A 23,197-nucleotide genomic window follows, 5' to 3' on the forward strand; every position below is an offset into this window, starting at 1 on the left:
CCGCGGCCCCGCCCCGCGGCTTCATGGCGACGCGGCTGTGCCGGGCGCGGGGCCGCCGCCATTTTGTGCAGCGGGCAGCGAGGCGCCCGCGCGCCAGCGGGGAGCGGCGCCATTTCCTGCCCTCCCCCGGCGCGCGCCGGCAGCGCCTGAGGCGGCGGGGACGGACAGGGCACGGGGAGGGCACCGACAGCGACCCCCGGGCCCCCGGAGAGCCGACCCGGCACCACCGGGGCCATCCGCTCTCCCCTGGGCCGTGCGCGGGCCCCGCGGGGCCGCACGGCCGGACCGGGGCCAGCGAGCGCTCTGCCCTTTCCTTGCCGGCCTCCTGCCGCGGTGTCTCCGGCTGCCGTTCCAGCCGGCTCTGAGGGACAAGGACGCTGTGCTTGAAGCTGTGCTTGGGAGTGTTGTCCTTAGGAGATTTTTAGGTATGGAAACGTGTAATAAATAGCCCAAGAGCTCCCAGTGTAAGGCAAGCAAAGCGTGTTACGGTTAATTCCGTAGGTGATTTATCATAAAACCCTGTTGTGAAGTTGACGTGAATTATTCCCATTGATGGGACAGTAAGCCCAGCTCTGATGCTCTGATGGACTTAATGCATCTTCCTGAACATGAGAGATGTAAAAAAAAAAATACATCTTGCTCCAGAATAATAGTTTGAAATTCTTGCAGTCCAAAATTGTTGCGGTTGTACAAAAAGCCAAAAAAACCCCACCCTTATTCCCTAACAGGCCTAATGGCCAACAGTTTTTCTTCTTTAATTTACTATTTCTTTATTGTAAATGTTAAGCCAAATCTAAGCTGCAGGCATCAGTTTGTTTCGAGGTACAGCAGCAGTGAAATACCCAAGATAAAATCCTGTTTCTGATTTGCCAACTCCCAATAATAGATTATTATAATATCTGCAAAATACTGCAATCTCTGCTTCCCATTCTGAAGTGCTTTCTTTCCACCATCAGCAGTTTGCTATGAAAACACAAACCAGTGACACACCATTTAAGATAAAGTTACATACTGACTGAAAAGTAACTGAAAATCAGCGGCAAAGCTTTTCCACCTGGCTCATTCTGGCTATGTAGAAGGTTCCACAGAAAAAATAACCATTAAAACTTATCAGGTATCCATTACTAGACATAATTAAAATGACCTGCATGTTTATTGGCAGGTAGTCAGTAATTATTCCACTGCAGACTTGACAAATCTTACAGTAACAGTCCTAGGCTATAGGAGATTGAAATAGAGCTTTGTGGTGCTAGGCTGATACATATTAATAATTCTTTGAAGACAGTGATTAAGGGAAAAATATTAACCCAGTATGTCAGCATTTTAAAAAACTACCTATTTTTTTATATTTAACACAGTTGAAGAGAACTCTGGTTATGCCTTACATTTGTTTGGAGGAATATTTTGGAGGGAAATACAAACCTGAGAGCTGTGCAACTCGAGCAGGACTCTAAGGATACAGCTACATTCAAAACACCACACTGAAATAAGTGAAGATAAGGATTTGCTTTAGATGTTTATTAATCCAAGGAGATCTTCCATAATAGAAAAAAAACATTTCAAATTTCCCAGCTCTTCCTTTAGAGTTGCATTATCCTTGAAAATGGAATGGATAAGTGCAAGTTCTAGGAGGAAGATCAGCTTTTAATTTGACATATGTGTATCACTGAAATTGATATATTGCATCACAAAATGCGCTATCACCACCAACAACAATGCAAAATTGTTTTGCAATTTATATAAATACATTTCTTGGAGCAAAGGAAAGCAAAGTTCTAGATCCATTCTTAAAAAAGATGCTCCTTGCTAGCCAGTCTAGTGACACATAAAAGCACCCTTGAAGACTGTATTCCTCACACCAAGGTAAAGTTCTTCCCTTGACTTGTAAAATAGAATTGTTCCAGAACTGACAACAGCACTAAAATTGGTGATTTCCCCCTATTTTTTGTCATCTGCTTTATACATGAAGCCTTCTCACTGCTGCTGTCACATCTTCTGCCTCGAGGCCCAGAATGGCTCCTCTGCCCTCAAAGCCTCTCATGCATTTTTAGGATGCATGTGAAGGTAAGCAGATACCCAACCAGCAGATGTTCAGAAATGATTTGTCAAACTGGGTGTTCCCAAGCAATGCAAGGAGAAGGCATGCTGGAAGCACATCTGTCAGCTTTTTCTACAAAAATAAAACCCTGTCTAGAGCTTCCCGGGGGGCTGGGCACGTCGGGAGGTGTCCGTGAGTTCCAGTCACAAAGCCCCAGCCAGTTCTGCTCTGTGCAGCCCCTAAGGATGCACAGCAACCACCCCAGGTGTCACACCACCAGAGGATGGATGTTCCCATCCAAGGCTTCTGCAGTCAGGCTTTTCCACCTCAGCTGCTTTGCTTTCCAAGTGTCCCTTTGGGCCAGGGCTCCGTGTCCCACCTTGTCCCCCGTTGCTGGAGCCAGGCAGAGCCTGCGGCTGGGCAGCTCAGCAGGGAAACCCCAAAGCACCACCAAATGCTGCTACTCTGCTGATGCAAAAAACCACACCACACAGACCAATTTTCTGAAGACTGCATTTCGAGTATCATAATATATATATATGTGCATTTCATTTTTACAGATAAAAACTCAGTTTATTTTTAACCTGTATTTAAATTTTGGAGGCTTACATTAAATTAAGGTAGCTTGTTTAATATCAATTGTAACAGCAGGTGACATTTTTATATAAAAACAGCCTAAAGAAAAAAAAAAACAACCCAAACATTTGATTTAAAAGACCTGACACCAATGATCTCAAGGCAAGATCAAACGCCAATGGATTTGCTTTTAGAAAATAAAAAGGGGGCATTTTAGCCAACCCATTCACAGCCTCTCCCTGCTGGCTTCTTCATACAGTGGTTTTGATAGTGGTCCCAGAGGGAACTGTATTTTGCCTCTCTAGCTAAAATACTAGTTACTATAGCAACTTTGAAGGAAGAAAATTGTGGCTTCAAAACTGAAAGATTGGCAAAACTTCAAATACACTGTCTGGATCAGGCAGACAACAGCACACACGAATGCTGCAAGTGCAAAAAGAGGGGGAATGAAATGCAGGAGTAGTGCACCTGCACTACCATGATCTGGAAAAAGAATATTCTGCACACCTGGGGAAAAAAACTGCATTTCTGTACCATAGCCCAGATCAGCCAATGACACTGGTGTTTTATAGATTGCATATGGAGGTGTTTCACCCATACACTTCAAGTGACCTTAAGAACTTCACGTCTCATTTACCTGCCTTAGAGAGGATAACTTTTCTTTGTGCTTACAGTACATATTTGTTCCATTTTCTAGCTCGTACAGTGAGATCTTTAAAAAAAACAAAGGACACAGAGGGTGTTGCTATTTTTTCTTTAGCAGCAATGAAATATCACTAACCCCTTTTTACATATCCGAATTCAAGTCACAACCAGAGGTGACTGCACCACCAAGTCACCAGGTACAAAACTGCTAGTTCATTTTAAATTAATAACTTGAAATTATTTTCCCCAATACATCCCTTATTTTTTATTTTTATAAACAGCAAACATTTTGCTATTTTTGTACATAGGCTAGCAGGCTTGTTTCAATATGAAAGTGCTAATTCATTTACAGATTTATCAGTTATGTAGTGCTACATTAAGTGTCCAATATTCTACATATGAACAATCTTGATAAATGGAAATGATGAAGATTAAGTAAGGCTATCTGATTACCTTATCTTATTTACATTAAAAGAATAGACACCCAGTAGGGATAAAAGGGAAAGAAACTGGGCAAATACTCATACTGCCACAGGTGTAAAAATTAAAGTCTGCCTTCTAGCTTGTACTGTAAATGAGACATTTTAAATAGTCCTGCAGCCCATGTCTAGTTTTTTTTCCTCAGAAAAAGAAAAGCTGCCTTCACGACATCCCCTCTTGATTTCCGATCTCCAACGTGTGTCATTTGAAGCTTTAAATTCAGATTCTTCCTATCTTCAAAAAAACCTCTGGTTTGCTTTCCAGTATCAGGTTGAATGATCAGGTCCCACTTCTGGGGCTTTGTCCAATCTATTTATAAATTAGTTTAGAGTGAGTTGTAGATAACATGAACCAGTTCTGGAACCACTATTGGGAGGAACACAAGCTCTTCACTACAATCACACAGTAGCAGGAAAAGTGATAATTCAATTCATTCCTGGGGCAGGGCCTCCAAAATTAAATGAAGTTGGCACAACTGGAGCATTGAATTTGTATCCTCCATGCTTTTCGATCATTTTGGATTCTACAACAAAAAAAAAACACAGAAGTTTTAGTGTGTGTAGGGGGAAGACAGACCAAGATTCTGTGACTGACCACTTTGAGTCTCTCAGAGATACAGGTTTAACCTGGGGATACCCAACCAAGGAACCAGCAGCCACAAGTAGACATGTGCCAGGCACCACAGAACAGATGGACTGACTATTTACTTATTTTAAATTCTCAGTATTGTTACCACCATGCTTTCATGAATTTGTACCTTAAAAAGCCCACACTTTAGCTTCTGGACATGACTCTACTTCAGAAACAGAAAGAATACTGCACTTATAAACTTGGTAACAGGCACACAATTCTTTCTGGCAACAGACTCTGCAGTCTAATCATTAACAGAGCACATGCAACAAAGCAGTACACAGATATTGGCTACATTTTTGGTGTTCCTATCTCAATTCAACAATATAAGCAGAAACCACCACTGAAGCAACAGAAAAAACCTTTTTACACATGCTGCTACCCAAGCAGGTCATTTGGACTTTAGGTTACTAGACCACAAAACCTAATTCTGAGAGAAAACTACCGAGTTGATCACTTTTCATTTTCAACCAGAACTTAAGATCTTTAGACATGTGATGTGCACAAATCCATCACTGTAACTACCAGTGATTGCTATGGTGTCTGGTTTTACCATCCTTCAAACACTGCTGTAGGACAGAGATTACTGTAAACTGGTTTTAACAAGCTCTAATACATGGACAACTGAAAATCAGGTTGGTAATTTAGGTTTTACCTTTACTACACTCTAGATAATGCAGAAGGTGGCTTGTATTATTCCCAAGATAACAACAACTTATTAATGCCTTATGTTGGTCTTAGAACTTTCTCCTAAATCAAAACAGTTGCAATCTCTCTGGGAATGCAGGTCAGCTCATATTATCTGGCAAATGTGCATTTTGGCTCTGTTTCTTTGGAAACAAGCCACAAAGACGTTGCCATGGCTAATGGAGCATGGGGGGAGAATTCCTCACAGCTCCACAGAAGACAAATCTCTCAGCATATGGAAATTCTTCTAAAGTATATTAATAAGGGAGAACTGTATTTCAAATCCTTCTAGCAGGATGTCCCCATGTGTGGTAAGTAGCCTAAATGTAGTATCAGTGTGCTGTCATAGTAGGCAAGAATTTCCCATAGGGATCTGGTTGCTTAAGTTAAACTTAACAACTTCTCTGAAAAAACAGTACAAAAAACCCAACCAACTGAACATACACCTCAAAATTCTTTTGTCTCCATAAAATGCAGTAGTATAAAATTACATCAAAAATGTCTACTGCTTGACAGGAGTCACAGTGAAACTGTATTTTATAATCATTAAAACGGGATCATTCTGGACCCAAACAAGCTTTGTGAGGTGATTTAGGCTGCTCTCTCATAAAAAGCACTTATTAAATGTGTATTCTTACTACCAATATTTTCACTGAAAAATTTATGAATTTCTCTTTTGTAACATCTGTAGGTAGCAACCGCTCCCTAAGATTATATGAGGCTGGTATATTCTTACTACCAATATATTTATTAAAAAAAAAATGAAATTATGAATTTCTGTTTTGAAACAGCTGTAGCAACTGCTGCTCACTAAGACACAGGATATGAGGCTGGACTGATCCCTCAACATGCAGTCTTGACTTAAGAGTTACATATATGGAGCTTATATGGAGCTTATATGGAGCTAAGAGTTGCTTTGGAGCTTATGCTCCAAAGTAAAAACCTAGGAAAAAAGAAAAAAAAATAAACTGAATAAAGATTTAAAAATCCCTATTCTATGTAATATTTAATAGGCTTAACGATGTTGCTTTACAGATGGTACTACTTTGATAATTTAGTATTCTCCTACCCACAGAATCCTTGTCTATCCCATCTGGACTATGTGACATCTCAGGAAATCATTCATCAGCCACTTGATGTGTTTGTTAACGTACCTGGAGTTCAACTATCTTCAGGTAATCAAATAAATTGTTTTCAAGTCTAAGAAATGAGGACAAATATGCTTTTATTTCCTTGGCTGCCTCCCAGGTGTTTCTAGCACTCCTCTCACCTGTGGTTTTGCCACCCAGTTTGTGCATGGAGACTGGCAATTCTAAGAGCTTTCTAACAACCCTGTTCTGATGGAGCCATCGTCAGGCTTGACTGCAAGGCCTGTTCTGTGCTGTGCTCCTTGAGCACACCATCATCATCATCCTCAGTGTCACTTTCATGCTCCTTGGTGCCCCCAGGGCAGGGCAGGCCCAGGAGGCAGTGAGGCAGTGTGTGTGAGGTGTGAGTACCGTGTGCTGCCCGCCGCTGGTCCGCCAGGGTGGCGATGTCCTGCAGCTGCTTCCTCTGCTCCTCGCTCAGGCCCTGTGTCAAAGCCTGGTACCACGCAGGGTTACGGTTCTGAATTGCTGCAGCACACACAAAACACAAGCAAAAGGAAAGTGCTGATTAAAATGTTCTACAGCTCCAACCTTACTCACTCACTGCCCTTTTCAGAGTCATATTCTGTTACGGTTACATAACTCAAGACACTTAAACACTAGTACAGCTTCTGACCTCTTCCCTACCACTATAAATTCATTTAAGCAACTCCCTCTGCTAGAGAGGTTTAACAATGGCATCTCCTTTCCAAAGAAAGAAATGGTTCAAGCCCATATTGGAAAGCCCGTTTGGAAGTTTTGAACAGGTTCTAGTTAACAACAGTGTACACTAAAGCTGAAATGTAACTTGTTGGCTGGGAAAAGAAATACAGTTACTTACTCTGAAAAATTGTTTTAAATATTTGATATTCATCAACAGGGTTATCTTCATCATCAATAATTGTGGAATAACCTTCCAAAGCAGTCTCCTCAGCATCATCTTCTTCCCAGTCTTCATCATCTCCATCTTCACCTGCCTGTTTTGCTAGAATTTCAAGATATTCTTGACCATCTTCATCAATGTCATCTTCATCACTCCCAAGCTCATCTGAGTTAATTATAAACAAACAAAAGTTTATATTGAAAATGTCAAGAACAATTCTTTAGAAATGTGGCTAATTAGGTAAAACAGGCAGTGGAAGTGGTAACAATACTGTGCAGACTGGAAAGGGGGGAGCTCTTCTAACTCTGCCCTGGATGAAGTCAGATTTTAAGAGGGAGTGGAAAGTAATATATACTTTCTATTATACAGTGGAAGAGGGAGTGGAAAGTAATATATACTTTCTATTATACAGTGGAAGAGGGAGTGGAAAGTAATATATACTGTGCACTATATATACTATACAGATTTATTTAAAAGTTGTCAAAATATGTCCAGTGTTCTAATGCAGTGCTTCATTTTTGGAATTAGAGTACTCAGAATAATTTCACAAAGGAACTCAGTATCTCCATGAGAAAAAAATGAAACATACAAAATAACATCAAAGGTTCTGTCTCCATACCTGTTTCCTCATCTTCTTCAGCTTCATCATCATCATCACTGTCATTTTCATGCTCTGCATGACAGGCATATGCTCTTTTCAAACCATTAAATAAAAGGATAAAAGCTGGCAGGATCTGCCCAGCAACTTGATTTAAAACCTGTGGTATTTGCTCCAGATTAATAAGAGCACACAAGCCAAGGACGCACATCTTTCTGTCATGGAGTCTACAAAACAGAAGAGTAGAACAGTTGCAAGTTTTGTCAGGATTTCCAAGCAGGTCATACACAGGTGTACCACAGAGAATCATCTCCAGAAGTACAAGCACTTACCCCAGGAAACAGTCCACATCATTAAGCCACTGAGTTATGAAGTGATTGGTGACAGGCTCCACGTTATTGGGGAAACGAAGATTTTCCAAGGTGTTTAATAGTAAATGAGGATTGTAGTACAAAGCAGCTATGGCAACCTGGAGGCACATGGTTCTCAGCTCGCTGGTTTTCACTTCTCTGGTCAGTCTCTCCAAGGCAGCTTCCACAAACAAGGGGATGCACTGGACAGTGAGAACATTCACACTCAGTGATCAAAAATAAAACTTGTCATTCTGTACTTCAACAGTGTGGCACATAAACACAGATGGCATAAAACTGAGTCATTTTGAATTGCCAGCAGAAGTCAGATACAAAGATGAAATGAAAATGTGAAAATATTTAATCACATGGATTTTGTGACATCCTGCACAGCAAATGTAACTTCTGGTTCTATAATCTTGTATAAAATTTTTTTTCCATTTTCCTTAAAAATGGAAAATAGAGAAAATGTGTACACGACAAAGTCCAGAAAAACCAACTTATTTATCTCTCAAATTTCAACTGCCATATGTACATAATGAAGTCCCTGGTCCCTCTATTATATTGCTTTGGATTCTAGGAACTTCATTTTCATTCTTCATTATTTCAAAGCTATGATGTTGACAGAATAATTTTCATTAAATATTCACTAGAATTAACTTAGAATGAAATTAATTGACTTTTTAGAACCTAGATGCTCCTGGGGTGGCACTCTTCCAGACTCATAAAAATACCAGTTTTGCAGTGTCCTAAACTCTGCAGTGCTGTCAGTGAGTAACACTGACAGGATTATCAGTTGCACCACATGAAGTGCTCGTAACAAAACTCATCTTAATACATAATCAATTCATACTACACGATAAATATTTTAAAAGTATTAGTTTTAGCAACTAAAGTCATTACCAACCTGATCAATGCCACGCCCTTTACACTGAAGAATAATTACTTCTAACAGCTTTGCTGCATGACATTCTGCATCTTCTCCAGCAACTCCTGTAAGGACCTGAAGCACAGCCATTACTGGTGGTGTATCCCCTCAAGGAGTATTCTCTATACACTGCTTTGCTTTGAAAAGCTGGTATGAATTTACCCCTCTAACAATGCCAGCATTAACAGCCATCAGTGAAGCAGCCAGATCTACAGACAACCAGGGACTGGAAACTGCTGGAATTGGGCAAAACAAACCAAATGTACAAATATTCAAGAGTTCTATGGATGCTGAGCCTACCACAGTTACAGTAAAAGCATCAGCTGCCATTTTGCCAAGGATTATTTCCAGAAACGAAAGAAAAACTTTACTTATCCATCAATGTACTGAATTTTGCAGAAGTTTTATTTACAAAAATGGGCTATCCAGTGGGAGGCCATGGAATACCTAAAACCTGTGTTAAAAATCCACTGTGCCCAGCTAACACCAATCACTAAGCAGTCATGACAGGCTAATTTTATATATAAGATTCCAAGAAATTACAAACACCCCAATTGACCTGGCTGCAACTTATTTTCAAACAAAGGCTGGCAAGAGTTATTCACTAGTATTTATAAAATACTAAAATAGTTATTCACTGTAATATTTAAACATCTTCAAAAGAATTACTCAGGAAATACCATGGGCAGCACAGCTGACAGCTCACCAAAGCTCTTACATAGACACCACACCCCATATCCAGGAGTGGAAATCTGAAATCTCCACATATTACTATTAGAGATGGTAAAGCATTAACACATATCTTAAAAAAAAGTATTCCTTTCCTCAATGGTGCTAACACTCTGGAAAGCTGTATATTCTAGAATTTGGCTGGACAAAAAAGCCCAGTAATACAAATCAAAAGACAGAAACCCTGCCCAAAAGTGCCTGGACAAAGTCAGACCTACTGCATTCTGCTCCCAGCTTTCACCACTGACAGGGCATAAACTTGGGAAAACAACTTCCCATTCCTGTGCCTTTACCTTCCATCCCTGCACACTTCTTTAGCACACAGGTGTCAGACCTTCAGCACACATGCAGCACGTGTATCCTGGCCATGGGGAGGCTACAAATCCCAGATGGAAGAATCCACCTACCTTTTGCAATCTGTCTTGCATGCCCTTATGCACACAGTGTATTGCACCAAACCTGCTTTGTTTATTCTGCTTTTGTTGTGTAGGATTTCTTTTTCCCTTCTGCCAAAAGCATGTATCTGAAATTTTGATGCAATCTCTTTAAATTTCTCTGCAATAACTTAGTTAATTTCAGGAATCTTACAGGATATTAGATGGCAAAATGCTTTAAAGAGCAGAAGTCAAAAGCTGCTGTGGGAAAAACTACCCAGTTTAACATGGTTATTTCTTCAGAGATGGCAGGTTTTGTTACCACACAGGAATCTACTCACCTTCTTGCACATACTGTAGATCATTTCAAGATATTTTGTGTCTGACAGAAGTGTATCTGTATCAACAGTCACATAATTATGCAAGAGAGGCATCATATCTGTGTTAAAAAGAAGGATGATCACAGTTAGGTATCATTTGTGTGCTATTAAAATCAGGTTGAAATCTGTGTATTAATAATTACAGTTCTTCCTTAATGCTTGCCAGGATAAGCCTGCAAGTCATAGGTGCCTTAGCAAAACAAGTCTGGTAGCAGCAACAGCAAAATAAAAATATTTCAAGTGTAACCTCACTTGAGTGTTTTCCTAAGATTTCAATCATGATGCAATTCATTGTATGGCTGAAATTGCATCCAAGAAACCCTCTGGCTCCCTGATTTATTTACATTACTTACCAGTAAAATAATCAAATCCATCCTGCTGGAAGACTTCAAACACAAGAGGAAGAAGCTGCCACATTTGTGCAGAAACCTGTTGGCAGGTCAGACTATGAGCCAAGGAAAAGATCTCCTCGTAGAACTCTAAAACAAACAGAATCTAGGTAAACAGCATGCCAATGCCATGCACTTCTGAAAGTAAGCCAGGTGAAGTACAGATACCTAATACATGCTGCTGCAAAACTGTTCCAATCACTTGCAAACAGATCCCTTCCAGCTGCTGGGTAATCTGAAAAATAAAATAAAATCAAAAAGAACAGGTAATGACTGTTTTCAATACTTTGGAGTTGAAATGAAACACATTCTAAAATTTGTCAAAGCAGCTTCTGTATATACAATATAGTTTTTAAGAACTATCAGAAACGCCTCACATTTTAGAGCACTACATGTGTAAGAGCACAGCTCAGCTGTGCTCAGCACTCAACTAAGGATTTGCAAGATAGCTTTCAATACAAGGTGGTTTTTGAGTACTGGAAGACTCTCATTACAGGGAATCCTTTAAAAAGAAAAGCTTGACTAACCCTCTGCACCAGCTCAGTCCCATTAAAACACTGCGAGCAAATATTTATATATAAAAGGAGTAAACAATTGAAATCACAGGAGGTATTTCCTATCTCAGAAAAGAAATTAAACAAAAAACCAAAAAAACAAAAAACAAACAAAACAAAAAAAACAAAAACAAAACAAAACAAAAACAAAAACAAACAAACAAAAAAAACCCAAAAAAACCCCTAAAAAAAAAAAAAAATCCTAGATACCAAACCACTTCCCAAACCTAGCTTAGGATGTTCATATGGTATGGAGACCACCAGTGTAAATGCTGGTCCTACAGATTCAGTCAATGTTGCCAATTATAGTTAACAAAACAGTCATTAACCTGTTGAGGGCACTCACCTTGCACAGGGACAAGTAAAGGCTGAGTTTCTGGTTTTAGCTATGCAGAACAGGATTTGAACCTAACTTGCTAAATACCATATCTCTTGGAACACTGGTCATCCTGTGGGAGATGTCTCTAAACATAAATGCTTACTGGTCAACATTTTCAAACTGAGTTCCTCAGGACTAGCATATCATTACACAGACTTTTAATTTAGAAGGCAAAGATTTGCTGACAGAAACAAGTACAAGCAGCTCTAGCAACTGAGCTGGTTCTTAGTGTGGCAGCACTGAATTCTTGGGAATTCCCTTGGGAATCTGATGCTGCTTCTTTAGTGAAGCCTTCAGAGCTCTACAGCTTATTACTGAACTTTTTAGTCACTAAAAAACTATGTGTTTATTAAAAGCCTGTAGCTGACTTTGTCAAGAAAGATTTTAATCAGAAATAGCATCTTTTGAAACTGGCTGTACTCTGGACAGAAGTGACTCCATTCAGTACACCAAAACCAAATGACAGAAGTTTTAATCCCAGAGGAAAATTCTCCAGGGCAGATGAGGCAGGTGAAATCCCCATCTCCGAGCACAGCCACTGGAGCTGTATTTACCCACATTGATTCTGTCCCAGAGAGCAAACCCAGTCAGCAGAGTCAATGTTTGCAGCTATGTGAACCTTTATGTGCTTTGTTTGAAGGGCAGACCTCATCAAATCCGACGTGTGTTCCCAGCTGAGCTGACAGAGCTCCACCTGCTACAGACACATTGCTTCTACTGTGTGAACAAGAAGCTGGATTCTTATGGGAAATGCTGTGGCAACATTTATGCTCTATTACTGCATGCATTGCATTAGAAAAGTGACCCACTCTGCTACATCTTGGCTACATGGTAAGTACTTCACTATTTTCTGTTCTAATATCTTTTTGGCCAAAAGGACAGTTTTTCATGTAACAATGCTAGGACTATAAAAGACTTACAGTGTTCTTACACCATACATATCAGCTTTAAAGTCATTTTTACTTACTTCCTTGTGATCTTCAACTACACTGAGAAGTGTATCAATAGTATTCAAGATTCCCATTGCTGTCACTGCTTTGTCATCACTGCCCTCTTCATCTGGACCAGTCTGGATTACCTGGTTAAATGTCATTGCCTGCAAGTAATAGCAGAACAACCCATAAATATGTCATTGAATTGTGAAAGTCTGGCACCCTACACAATTTCAGAAGGACTTCTGCTGAGAAAATGTGTACAAATAATAGAAGGTGACTGCTGTGCTCCAGAATTTCTTCTCGGGATAATAAAATTTGGATGTTAAACCATTGGAGCTGTCTTTACCCATTATCTACTCCTGAATAAAAATATGTAAATGACATGATGTCCCATGCAAAAGAATACATTTTCCCTTGGTAAATTCTTCTGACACAAGGTTTCCTCAGCACTTGGCAGGCATTCCCAGAGAGGACACACTAACAATTCCATTTGAACTCCAAGGCCTTTAATAGGGAAGCACTGAGCTGACCTCTGCTTTTGCAAACATTAATACAACTTGCTAGATATGGCCATTCAAGCTCTGAATTGCTCCTGCAGATTCAACTTTATTTTCGCACCAAACTTTTAATTTAAAATTTACTCTTTCATTTAATATTTTAAAGCAGACAACCTAAGTGACATTTTAGAGACTACCTAAAATGTGCTACCAATTTCATTATTACCACTATCAGGAGAAAATATGCAAAGATTTCACAAACATTTCTACAATTGCTCTTAGAGAAATTTCTATGCAGTGTAAGTTATGAAGCCACTTCTGATGAAACACTGTCTAAATGTAGAAGAAAATTACTTGTATCAATGCACTTAGACTGGAGTAACAACAGCTATTAATTGATGGTCATACTCAACTATCAATTTTAAATATCAATCTTTCCCATATTAAAGATCTTCCCAAGCCACTGTAAAGTCTCACCAAATGCTGTGTCATTTCTACTGCAATTGGGGTAACTTCTTCACTATATTCACAGATCATCTTCTGAATCACATTAGTAAGATCATCATTTTCAGTCTCTCTTATAATATGAAGCAAAGCTTGCATTACAGGTCTAATGAATGGAGTAATATATTCTTTAGCTGTAAAACAGGTGGAATGTTTGAATTAACATTCTTAGAAAACCACAGATCAATTTAAGAACCTACATCTCAAATAACTTTATTTACTGCTTCAGCATTAACACACCAAAACCATGAGTAGAATAAATCATTATGGCAATACTACCATTCAGAACAAATTTTAATAATATATAACAAGAGGATTGAAATTAAAGTATGAAAACCAGAGCACTGTGGTCTGAATTAATAAAATGCAACATTACTGATCAATGCTAATGTTAATTGAATGGGAATGGGTACATATACACCTTTGTCAAATTACCTGAAGTATTAAATATATAGTTTATGTTTGCTTTGTGGCTTTTATGCCAGCTTCAGGAATACTAAGCCAAGTAAAACCTGCCTGGATCAGGATTGTTTTTTTCCTTTAAATTTTAACATGAATGAATATATGCCAAGACAGATATTGCCACTGTATTTCTGATTCAATTATTAGGTGCTATAAAACTGGATTTACTGTACCATGAAGCTCTTGTTTACAGTGTTTTCATAATCATAATGTCTTATAATGTTAAAATGAAATTTATTTTAAAAAATAAAACCTTTCTAGCTGAAAAATTAGAGTAAATGATTACAAGTTACAACTGCAAGAGGAAAATTAACATCAGGGAAGAAGAGAACAAGTCTGCCTGAACATCACAAAATTAACACCTATTCCATTAAAGCTTGCTGTAAGAAAAGGCTCCTACCTTTCTCTTGATTACTGATGAGAACTTGAAGAGCTATTGCAGCTTCCACTTTCACAGGCATTTCCCTATCATCTATCAGACACCTTCTCGTGAGTTCTAAGGCTGTCTGGAGATTCTGGTCACTTTTAAATTTAACTTCACAGAAATAATGAAGAACCCAGCAAGCCTGAAAAAAAAACAGTGAAGAAATTCAGAGTTGCAAAAGCTACAAAGAGGATTGTATACCCATAACCTACAAAAATAATTGAATCTGAGGTGCAACTCCAGATGAATAAAGATATTGTAAGAGTTGTCAGGGATGAAGATGTCTGAGAGTGTGGAGGCTGGTCAGTGGGAGGCTGTCTTGCAGACATCACTAAACCAGTACTATGATCTCAGGTTCATCTTTGGCCACAGGTTTTGTGTGAGCAGTACAGTCTGTGTGCAAAACACACACAGACCCTACCACCAGCCACAGATGGGAAACTGTGCACACAGCGCTGCAGCCATTCCAGAACTACACATGTAAAAATGAGTACCCATCCCTGGAATAGGTGTACAATTTATTATGGAAAAGGTGCAGAAAGGGAGCATCTGTGAGAAGGAAGAAGTTGCAGATTTCTGAATTCCTCAGTTGGAACAGTGTATCTCAGTAAAGGCCACACTTTCTTACCCGAGCTCTCATGTAACCCAGCTCACTGCTGAAGAGAGGGAACACATGATTCTGCAACATATATTCCATCTGATCCTTATAGATCTTTTTCTGTCAAAATATGAAAGGAAGCACATCAGTTTTAAACTTCATATAAACATGTATTTCTATCCCATTAAAAAAGTCACACATGATGAAGAGTGAAGAATGTAACAAACCCTCAGACTTTTCACTTATCCCTTTTTTAAGTCAATTATGCAACAATGATCTCCTATATTAGTAATTAAATTGGGTCCTACATGGATTTTTAAAATTTTCAGTCATAATAGTGACACCTTTCTCCCCAGCCATTTTTTGACCCCAAGAGGCACCTTTCTGTTGGCAGCACATTGTCACCAAAAGGAAAAGTGGTCAGGGAAAGTGCTTAGAGCTGTGGTCCAAATACAAGTCCATGCCATGCATGTATTTTGCTACCATCTTAACCAAGTAACATCTTTAATTTCATTTTATTTCCTCTCTTCTAGACACAAAACCCAGTCATTAAATAAACAGCCTCTCACTGGAAGCACTTTTTTCCTTTCTTCCACAAAAAAGGGAATTTAATTAAGTGAAGCACAGAAATGGTGTAGTAATTCTCACCAGAAGCACAGAACGTAAAAAAGAACTTAATAACTGAACTTGAACATGACCTATAAAACTTCAGTAATTAAGTAATTAAGCTGACATTAAACCCAAAACAATTAAGTTCAACAGCTTAAAAAAAAATTGGCAGCAATTCAGAAACTTGTTAACTCTGGGCTATGTGCATTTCTTCTAAGGCACTATATGTTAGAAATACCATAGGAGGGGCAAAAAAAAAAAGGCATGAAAAGAACTACTAGATTTGTTCTGCTTACTTTTAGGAGAATTTCAGCCAAAGAACCAATCATATGTAAAGCACCATCTTTCTTGCGAGGATCAGCATTTGGCTCCGTGAGGATTTGATAACAAAAGCCCATTGTCTTCTGCAGGACCTAGATTACATGTAAGGTCAGTCACAGGATTCCAGTCAAGCACCCAGGTACCATTCTCTGTGCTCTGAAATGCTACAATATCTAACAGCCTGCTCCAAGCCTGGAATGTGGGCAATGTTTTGTGTCTTTGTAATAAACACACAATATTCTGTCAAGAATGGGTCCTAGGGGAATTTGCAAATACAAAAAACCATAAATAGACCAGTGTAAAATAAATTTGGAATTTCAAATATGAGAGCAGAAAAGTAAAACTTTTATTAACAGCTCTTTCAGCAAATAAACTGAATTTAGCTGGTGGTATTTCAGTATAATCCTTGAACAACTTACCTCTTTCCTTTTACTACACGATGTAAACAATAATGTCTGAGCAGCAGTTGTTGGAGAAATGAAGTCTTCAAATACATCTGTTAAATAACATTGTAACAGTTTTAAATACCGGTCCTTTACTACAGTTCATGATTCCAATGTATTTAATATGAAAAAAGAGCACCCTTCAGGTGGTTATATTCCAAGACCAAAGAGTAACATGTGGTTGGATACATATGGGTTATGTTTTTCATGATGACTGCCTCTACATGTCTAATTTGAAGTTCTCGGTCTCTTATTTTTAAGATAAATCTTTTTCAACAGTAGAAGCAGACACAACAGTCAAGTTTGGACATGGATGTTATTTGCTCTACAGGCCAGCACACAGAATTAATTGTGTTTAAAAATGCTCTGTTTCTCATTTCTCTGCAGAAGAGGATTATCAGAGCCTTGTGCAATACCTGTAGTGTTTACAGGTATGCCTCTGACCTGAGGGATAAAACCTCCCAAACCCCTCAAGATTCCTTGTTCTAGCCACTTAAATATTCCATGGTGAAGGGAAGAATTTGTTCAAGGAGTTTGAAGTATTTTTGTTTGTTCCCAACCTCAGAGGACTGAATGACAGATATAGAATAAACCCCAACTAAAGTAGCAGAGCACAGGAGGTGAAATGGGACAAGTCTGGAATGCCAGGCTTACTCGATAATGTGTCATTTACCACTGGGGGAAATCTGCTCTGAACTGTGCCATGGGTGAAATTCCCCAAGAAATCCAGGGCCTGAAATATTAGCTGTTTATGGCACAACCTCTAAATGACATTAAATGTATGTGGTTGTTGCTAGCAAGACCAGGACTGTTTGATTTGCAATAAAAACTTTGTAACTGTAAATTAAATACTTTCACTCCTGTGCCACTGCTGACTGTTGTATCCTCTCTCCTTTCCACCAATATGTCCAACTTCTATTTGGTTAATACACTGTGTTTCTCTCTTTTTTTTAAGATTAAATCCACCTGTTTTCACAAAAACACTCCATAAAATCCCATCCTTTGCGTGAAACCATTTTTTAACATGAGTAGATTTCAAAGGCTCACCAAATTTCATGCGGATATATTCATATGGATCTTCTTGCCAAAGCTCTTCATCAGCATCTGTATAGCACATCAATGGGAAAATAACATCTTGGATGATTCCCTGGAATAAAGAGATTGAAAGCAGGTTAGCACTACTAAATCAATCTCTGTATTCTGTCCTGTATTTTATAGATTTTCTCCATCCTGTCAGTAACATTCTAAAGCTATTTGGATTTAGAGTGGATTTATGTGGCACTTTACAAAGAAGCACATCTTTTGTGTTTAGGCAGAGTTACAACACAACACAAGATACTAGACTGGCTTTGGATAATGGCATGTGGAGATGATTTAATGCCATAAATTCAGCAGCTAACACCATCTCCAAATATGCTGTGTTAGATTGTAATCTTTAATAAATTAAAGCACAAAGGAGAGACAGCAATAAATTAGTGGCTTTGCTCATGTTTCAAGGTAACCTTCATTAAACTGGCTTAAACTCTTTCCACCAGCAATTTATAAGAAAAGTGCCTAAAATGTGAATTGTAGCAAGGCTGGAAACACTCTACAGTAGACTGACTAATGTACTCCTGAAACATGTAAGTATTAAACCCCAAAAATGGCTTACTTGAATATGAGGTTTCAGATTCCGCCAGGTGACTGCATGAGACACTCCTTGATTGATGTAATTTAGTGTTTGCTGCAGAACTCTAGGAGCCATGTACTGCTTTTCCTTGTACTGATACAGCACCTTCAGCAACACCTAGAGAAATCAGATCTCATCAGTGTCTCATACTGAGCACAGCCCATTTTCACCACAATTCTACCCTCCCTCACCAGCCTGCATAAGAACCCCTCAAAACTGAACAAAACCCCCATTTATTCATTAGGCTAAAATGGGTACTGACTAAGCCTTCTACCAAATGTCATTGTTAATTTTATAAGACAATTTGCAGCTCATACTGGGTGCGTGCACATCTTTTAAAAATACCATCCTTCAATAACACAAACCATACATGCTAAGTCACCACCAACACACCCCAGGGGGCTTTGCCCTCTGCCTCTGAGGTTTACTTTTCCATCTTCACTCTCTGGGGGCAGAAATTCCCACCCAGCCACTGGATCAGAACACTCTACACTCACAGTCTGATCTGTGCCTGAGCTGCCTCACAGAGCTGTGAGCAACATGTGTGTGTGGAGTGATCCACACACTCCACACACTCCAGTCACTCCCTTTGGCTTTCTGGCCTCAACTCTTCTGCAGTGGCATCCAGAACTCCTTCACAGGGATCCACCTGTGTTCAAGTCCATGGCTCTCCACAAATAAGGTCATGAAAAGGACATGGGACCATGACTAGTAATTAAATTACAGCTTACAGGAGAGGTTTGCACGGGTAATGCAAAGGGAATTCCCTGGAGCCCAATCCAGGTCAGTGGAAACACTGCACCTTCAGAAGCAGCATGACTAACTGGAGAGAAATGGCAAATTCCATTGCCAGGATTTCATTTCAGTCTTCACACAAAAGAAGCATTTTTTAAAAATCCCAACCCAAAGGAGCTGGAAAGATATTGATCAATCTGTAATACTATCAAAATAAAAATCTAGGGAAAACAAGATTCATCATTTTGAAAATGAATGCTGTTCATACCATTGATTACACAAAGACTGAAGTGTTTTTCCCAAAGGAATTGCCTTGTACTTCAGTTTAAGGAGGATGAACTCATTCATCAAAACATTCACAGCTTTATAAACAGTTTTATGCTCTAGATGCTTTATCAAAGTTTGAACTGCTCATGTTTAAAAACCTTCAGGATTTAGAGAGAAATTACTTGGTACCAACACCTGAGTACAAGGTTTTGTGGCATTAGGCACTGAGTTAGGATAGAAAAGAAAAGAGCAAAAGATCAAACTTGCTGGGTTTTTTAGGACTATCCAAGAAGATGCATGTATTTTCATTATTCAGATGTAGTAGGTAAAGATATTAAAAAATTAAGAAAATTTTTAAGAACTGCAGTGAGGAAAAAGAGCATGGACACTCTGGGGCAAATAAAATAAAATTCTGTGACAGTGCCAAGGAACTACAAGCAGCACTGTCCAACCAGGGCTTAGTTCTGGCTCCAGAGAAGTGTCTTGAGCAAAACAGCTGCTAACACAAGGGATAAATTCAGGGTATTCCAGTTAGGCAGCTCAGCCTGGTTTGGAAAAACTAAGAAAGTTCAGCTGAAGTGAATGCTGAATGTACAGGATTTTTTTTTTTGGAGGGGGCTAATCAATGAGAAGTAATTATGACAATAATATTAGCAGTATATTTCAAGTTTATACTTGAACCACCTCTTGTCTTATGCCTTATATTTATCTATTACTCCTTTATTAAAAGGGTGCAAACACTTTGGAGAGTAGAGAGAACTCCATGAAACATTATCCAAATTTATATTCTTCAGTAATTCATAGATTTACAATTTCTGTGAAGAAATCCTGCTCAAAAATCCTCCACAACATTTGTTTGGCAGATTCCATGTCCTGAGCAGAGGCCCAAGATCTATCTTCTGCAGAAAAATGGAGGGCAGGACCTTAACACAGTCTGTCTTCCTAAACAAGTTACATTATTGTTTAGGAACAAACTAAGCCTGCCAAATATTGATTTTTTTTTAGCAGTTTTCTTTAAATACCTGAATTCTTAGGTGCTTCCTAGCTGCAATAACAATAAGGATCAAAATTGATTCAAAGAGAATGTAAAGAAAAACGAGCATTTTGTCAAACTGTTAAAATTATCTTTTCAAAGACTACTGGCCATAGCCCTTTGTCAGAACTTGATTTTATCTTGGAAGTGCAAAGCAACCAGTAAGGCCCCAAAGAACATGCAATAATTATCTGTCTAATGTCACCTAGAGGTGACAGGTGAGCACCTCAGCAAGCAAAGCTGACACCACTTCCCTAAGCAGAAGGTTGGGATATATTGCCTCACACTCCCTGTGAAAAATGCTTTCCATACTTTGGCCAACCTTCAAAATGCATGGATTTATGAGAAACTTTCTCTACATTTCCTCTTTAAAAGTCCTGTAATTCATTATAATTTCATTAGAAATTAAGAGAACTGAAACTGAACCAAGAACTGTTTGTCTGACTTGAAGGCTTTGAAGAAAACATTCTGCACTGTGAGATTTTCATAAATCAATAGTCTATTCTATATTTTATATATATTTATATTTTAATCACCTTAGAATAAAGGTATTTATAAACCAAATAGGAGATAATTTCATAAAAACATACCTGAAGTTTTTAATTAATCCAAAGATTATTTGCATACAGCAGATTGTAAAACACAGCAGAAGTGGCAACCCCAAAACAGGGAGATGAGTGGAAAGGGAACATCAGAATTACCTGTCTCTTAAGAGAGCCTCTGCTTGATCAGGCTTTTGCAGAAGGCTGAAAATTTAGCATTTACAGACTTTCAGTAAAAATAACCTGTATCAGAGTTTAAAAGCTGGTTCTGAAGGCCAACTAAACCACATACACCCAATCTCTTTCAGAAAGGAAAAAAATTTGTAGCATTTGTCTGAAGCTCATCTGAGGGCTTGTAAGTGGAAAGAGGATTGTGATATGTGGCAAATTGCTAATTTCTTTATCAGTCTTTTCTTTTTTTTTAGCCCACAGACATCACTGCTTTGCATACCAATGTGAATAAGAGCAAGAAGCCTTTTCAGCAGATAATGAAATAAGCAACCAGTACTAACTCAAACTCATCCTAGCACTCCCCCCACACTCAGTGTTTCTTACTTGCTGAACACCAACAGCGAAGGCCTTCAAGAAAACTTCAGCAAACTCATTGTACTCCTTGGAAACATTCCCAGGGCTTCCATACCTACAATTAGAAGCAAGTATGTACACTCAAGGCTGCAGCAATATTACTGACTTGAATGTTTGCTTGGAGGTTTTTTGAAAAATAATAATGGAAGAGAAAATACCTCTCAAAGAGCCTAGCTAAGATATGCAAAGCCCACTTCTTGCATTTCCACCAAGGCAACTCAGGTCTATCATCTTCATCAACTTGAAGGGTTTCCTTTGGGGGGGAAAAAAAAAAAGAGACATTATTTACCAATTGTTCACAAAGAGTTCAAATTATATGTATTTAGAACAACTACACAGTATATCTTGCTTTTAACCTGCCATTTGAACTTCTAGCTTAACAGAATAATGAAGCAGAGCATATCTAAAAATAAATCCCATGAAATATGCCTAAATGATCAATAAATTTTTGAAACAAGAAGCCAAAATAAGCTTTGCTATAATTTAAAAATAGAACTTGCATACAAGCTACATATTTTTAAAATTTGTTTAGTCTCATTGAAACTCCCCATACAGCCTAATCTTTTTTATTTATTATTTTCTTGGCATCTGTAGAGAAAAAAGAATGCAGAAATTACATTCTAGTGAATGAAAAATACTTAAAGACATAAATAGCCAAAAGCCACTTACAGCTGGTACATCCCTATCAACAACAGTCTTCAGGATTTCTATCCACTCAGCCAGGTTTTGCTGATTTATCAACTCCAGAGGTAATGTGTACTGGTTAAAAAAAAAAAAAAAAGAAATTATTTTTACCTGCTTTATAATAAATTTATGTTACTTTTACAGTTCAAATTTTAGCTTTCAAATCTTTCCCGATACAACAAAAGATAGAAATTTACCACAAAAACCAGGCTAAAGAACTCAACACCATCTAACCTATATCCTAAATATCCTCAAAGGTGCTAGAGGTCTTTGCTCCAATTCATTGTGCTTATGCAATGCTAAAATGCTACTTAAATGGATGTTACTCTACTTTCTGAAGCATTTAACAGCAGTTCCATTCCAAACTGCTATATTTACACTGGTAACTCTCTGTAGGCTGGCCTCCACAATCTGTCCTCAGAAAACTCATTTTCTAACTGGTTTTCAGCAAACACCCTACCTTAGAGGATGGTATGTGTAACTTCTATCTAATGCCAACAAGAATAGCACTGCTCAAAAGTAAAAGCACAAGACAATCAGAAACTTGTGATTCATGGAGCTGAGTAGTAGAGAAAATGATTCAGCTGTAATCTAATACTGTAATATTTCTGTCATTCACTATTTTAAGGAAAAGCATAATGCTTTAAATTATTGTTCAAGTATATACAATGTTTTTTTACCTGGACAAGGGCATAAAATATTTTGAAGATCTGTTTCTGGATGAGGACAGACTGGTCTGATGGATCATTCAGGAGCTGAATGAAGCTGTCCTTCAGGACTGGCAGAAAATGTTGCATTGCAGCTATCAAGGGACTCCGCTCCTCTGGTTTCTTGTACCTTTAGAGAAGAACAAAACCAGTTTTGTAGTTGTTGCAGGTGCCTTTAAATTGAAAAGCTCACCTTGCCCCAGTGTAGGCACAAGTAGGTTATATGACAGCTCATAACAACCTGTCACTTAAAAAGAACCCCCAGCCAGTTCCTGTGACAGAATGGGAAATAAAGCCATAGCCAGATGGTGTTACAGATAAGAAATACATTAACCAGAGTGCACAGTTTCTCAAAACATTTGCAGAAGCTACATTGCTTCACTGACACAGGATAAAGCAAACTGGGGAGCCTCTCACAGCCTCATGGCACTGATG

At 38.6% G+C, this 23,197-nt stretch overlaps 1 protein-coding gene, 1 long non-coding RNA gene and 1 other non-coding gene across 7 annotated transcripts in view; 1 reads left to right on the forward strand and 2 right to left on the reverse strand.

Annotated features, from left to right (window-relative positions):
- The first annotated feature begins 285 nt into the window (after nucleotides 1–285).
- Nucleotides 286–22,150, forward strand: LOC134419382 (uncharacterized). 5 transcript variants are annotated; one of them, XR_010028031.1, is made up of 5 exons: nucleotides 286–425; nucleotides 6,132–6,231; nucleotides 12,388–12,578; nucleotides 16,079–16,236; nucleotides 21,212–22,150. It is a non-coding gene; the product is annotated as an uncharacterized LOC134419382 (long non-coding RNA). The 5 variants fall into 5 exon arrangements; XR_010028032.1 differs by having other exon boundaries at nucleotides 16,079–16,205; XR_010028029.1 differs by lacking the exon at nucleotides 21,212–22,150 and adding an exon at nucleotides 16,802–17,397.
- Nucleotides 1,488–23,197, reverse strand: part of IPO7 (importin 7) — a 34,510-nt gene continuing 12,800 nt past the window's right edge. The window contains exons 5-25 of the mRNA XM_063158490.1: nucleotides 22,736–22,892; nucleotides 22,041–22,130; nucleotides 21,530–21,624; nucleotides 21,342–21,426; nucleotides 18,192–18,326; nucleotides 17,588–17,687; nucleotides 16,517–16,593; nucleotides 16,073–16,189; nucleotides 15,198–15,287; nucleotides 14,546–14,711; nucleotides 13,657–13,817; nucleotides 12,715–12,843; nucleotides 10,983–11,049; nucleotides 10,779–10,904; nucleotides 10,387–10,484; nucleotides 8,922–9,017; nucleotides 7,997–8,217; nucleotides 7,686–7,891; nucleotides 7,025–7,231; nucleotides 6,556–6,672; nucleotides 1,488–4,262 (exon numbers count right to left, since the gene is read on the reverse strand). Of these exons, the coding sequence (XP_063014560.1) occupies nucleotides 4,165–4,262; nucleotides 6,556–6,672; nucleotides 7,025–7,231; nucleotides 7,686–7,891; nucleotides 7,997–8,217; nucleotides 8,922–9,017; nucleotides 10,387–10,484; nucleotides 10,779–10,904; nucleotides 10,983–11,049; nucleotides 12,715–12,843; nucleotides 13,657–13,817; nucleotides 14,546–14,711; nucleotides 15,198–15,287; nucleotides 16,073–16,189; nucleotides 16,517–16,593; nucleotides 17,588–17,687; nucleotides 18,192–18,326; nucleotides 21,342–21,426; nucleotides 21,530–21,624; nucleotides 22,041–22,130; nucleotides 22,736–22,892 (2,638 nt within the window). The 3' untranslated portion in view covers nucleotides 1,488–4,164. The remainder of the gene's footprint in view (nucleotides 4,263–6,555; nucleotides 6,673–7,024; nucleotides 7,232–7,685; nucleotides 7,892–7,996; nucleotides 8,218–8,921; nucleotides 9,018–10,386; nucleotides 10,485–10,778; nucleotides 10,905–10,982; nucleotides 11,050–12,714; nucleotides 12,844–13,656; nucleotides 13,818–14,545; nucleotides 14,712–15,197; nucleotides 15,288–16,072; nucleotides 16,190–16,516; nucleotides 16,594–17,587; nucleotides 17,688–18,191; nucleotides 18,327–21,341; nucleotides 21,427–21,529; nucleotides 21,625–22,040; nucleotides 22,131–22,735; nucleotides 22,893–23,197) is intronic.
- On the reverse strand, nucleotides 14,848–15,028 carry LOC134420433 (small nucleolar RNA SNORA23). Its single transcript, XR_010028350.1, has one exon. It is a non-coding gene; the product is annotated as a small nucleolar RNA SNORA23 (small nucleolar RNA).

This window comes from Melospiza melodia, chromosome 6 (assembly GCF_035770615.1).
Source record: "Melospiza melodia melodia isolate bMelMel2 chromosome 6, bMelMel2.pri, whole genome shotgun sequence".
Classification (NCBI taxonomy): Eukaryota; Metazoa; Chordata; class Aves; order Passeriformes; family Passerellidae; genus Melospiza; species Melospiza melodia.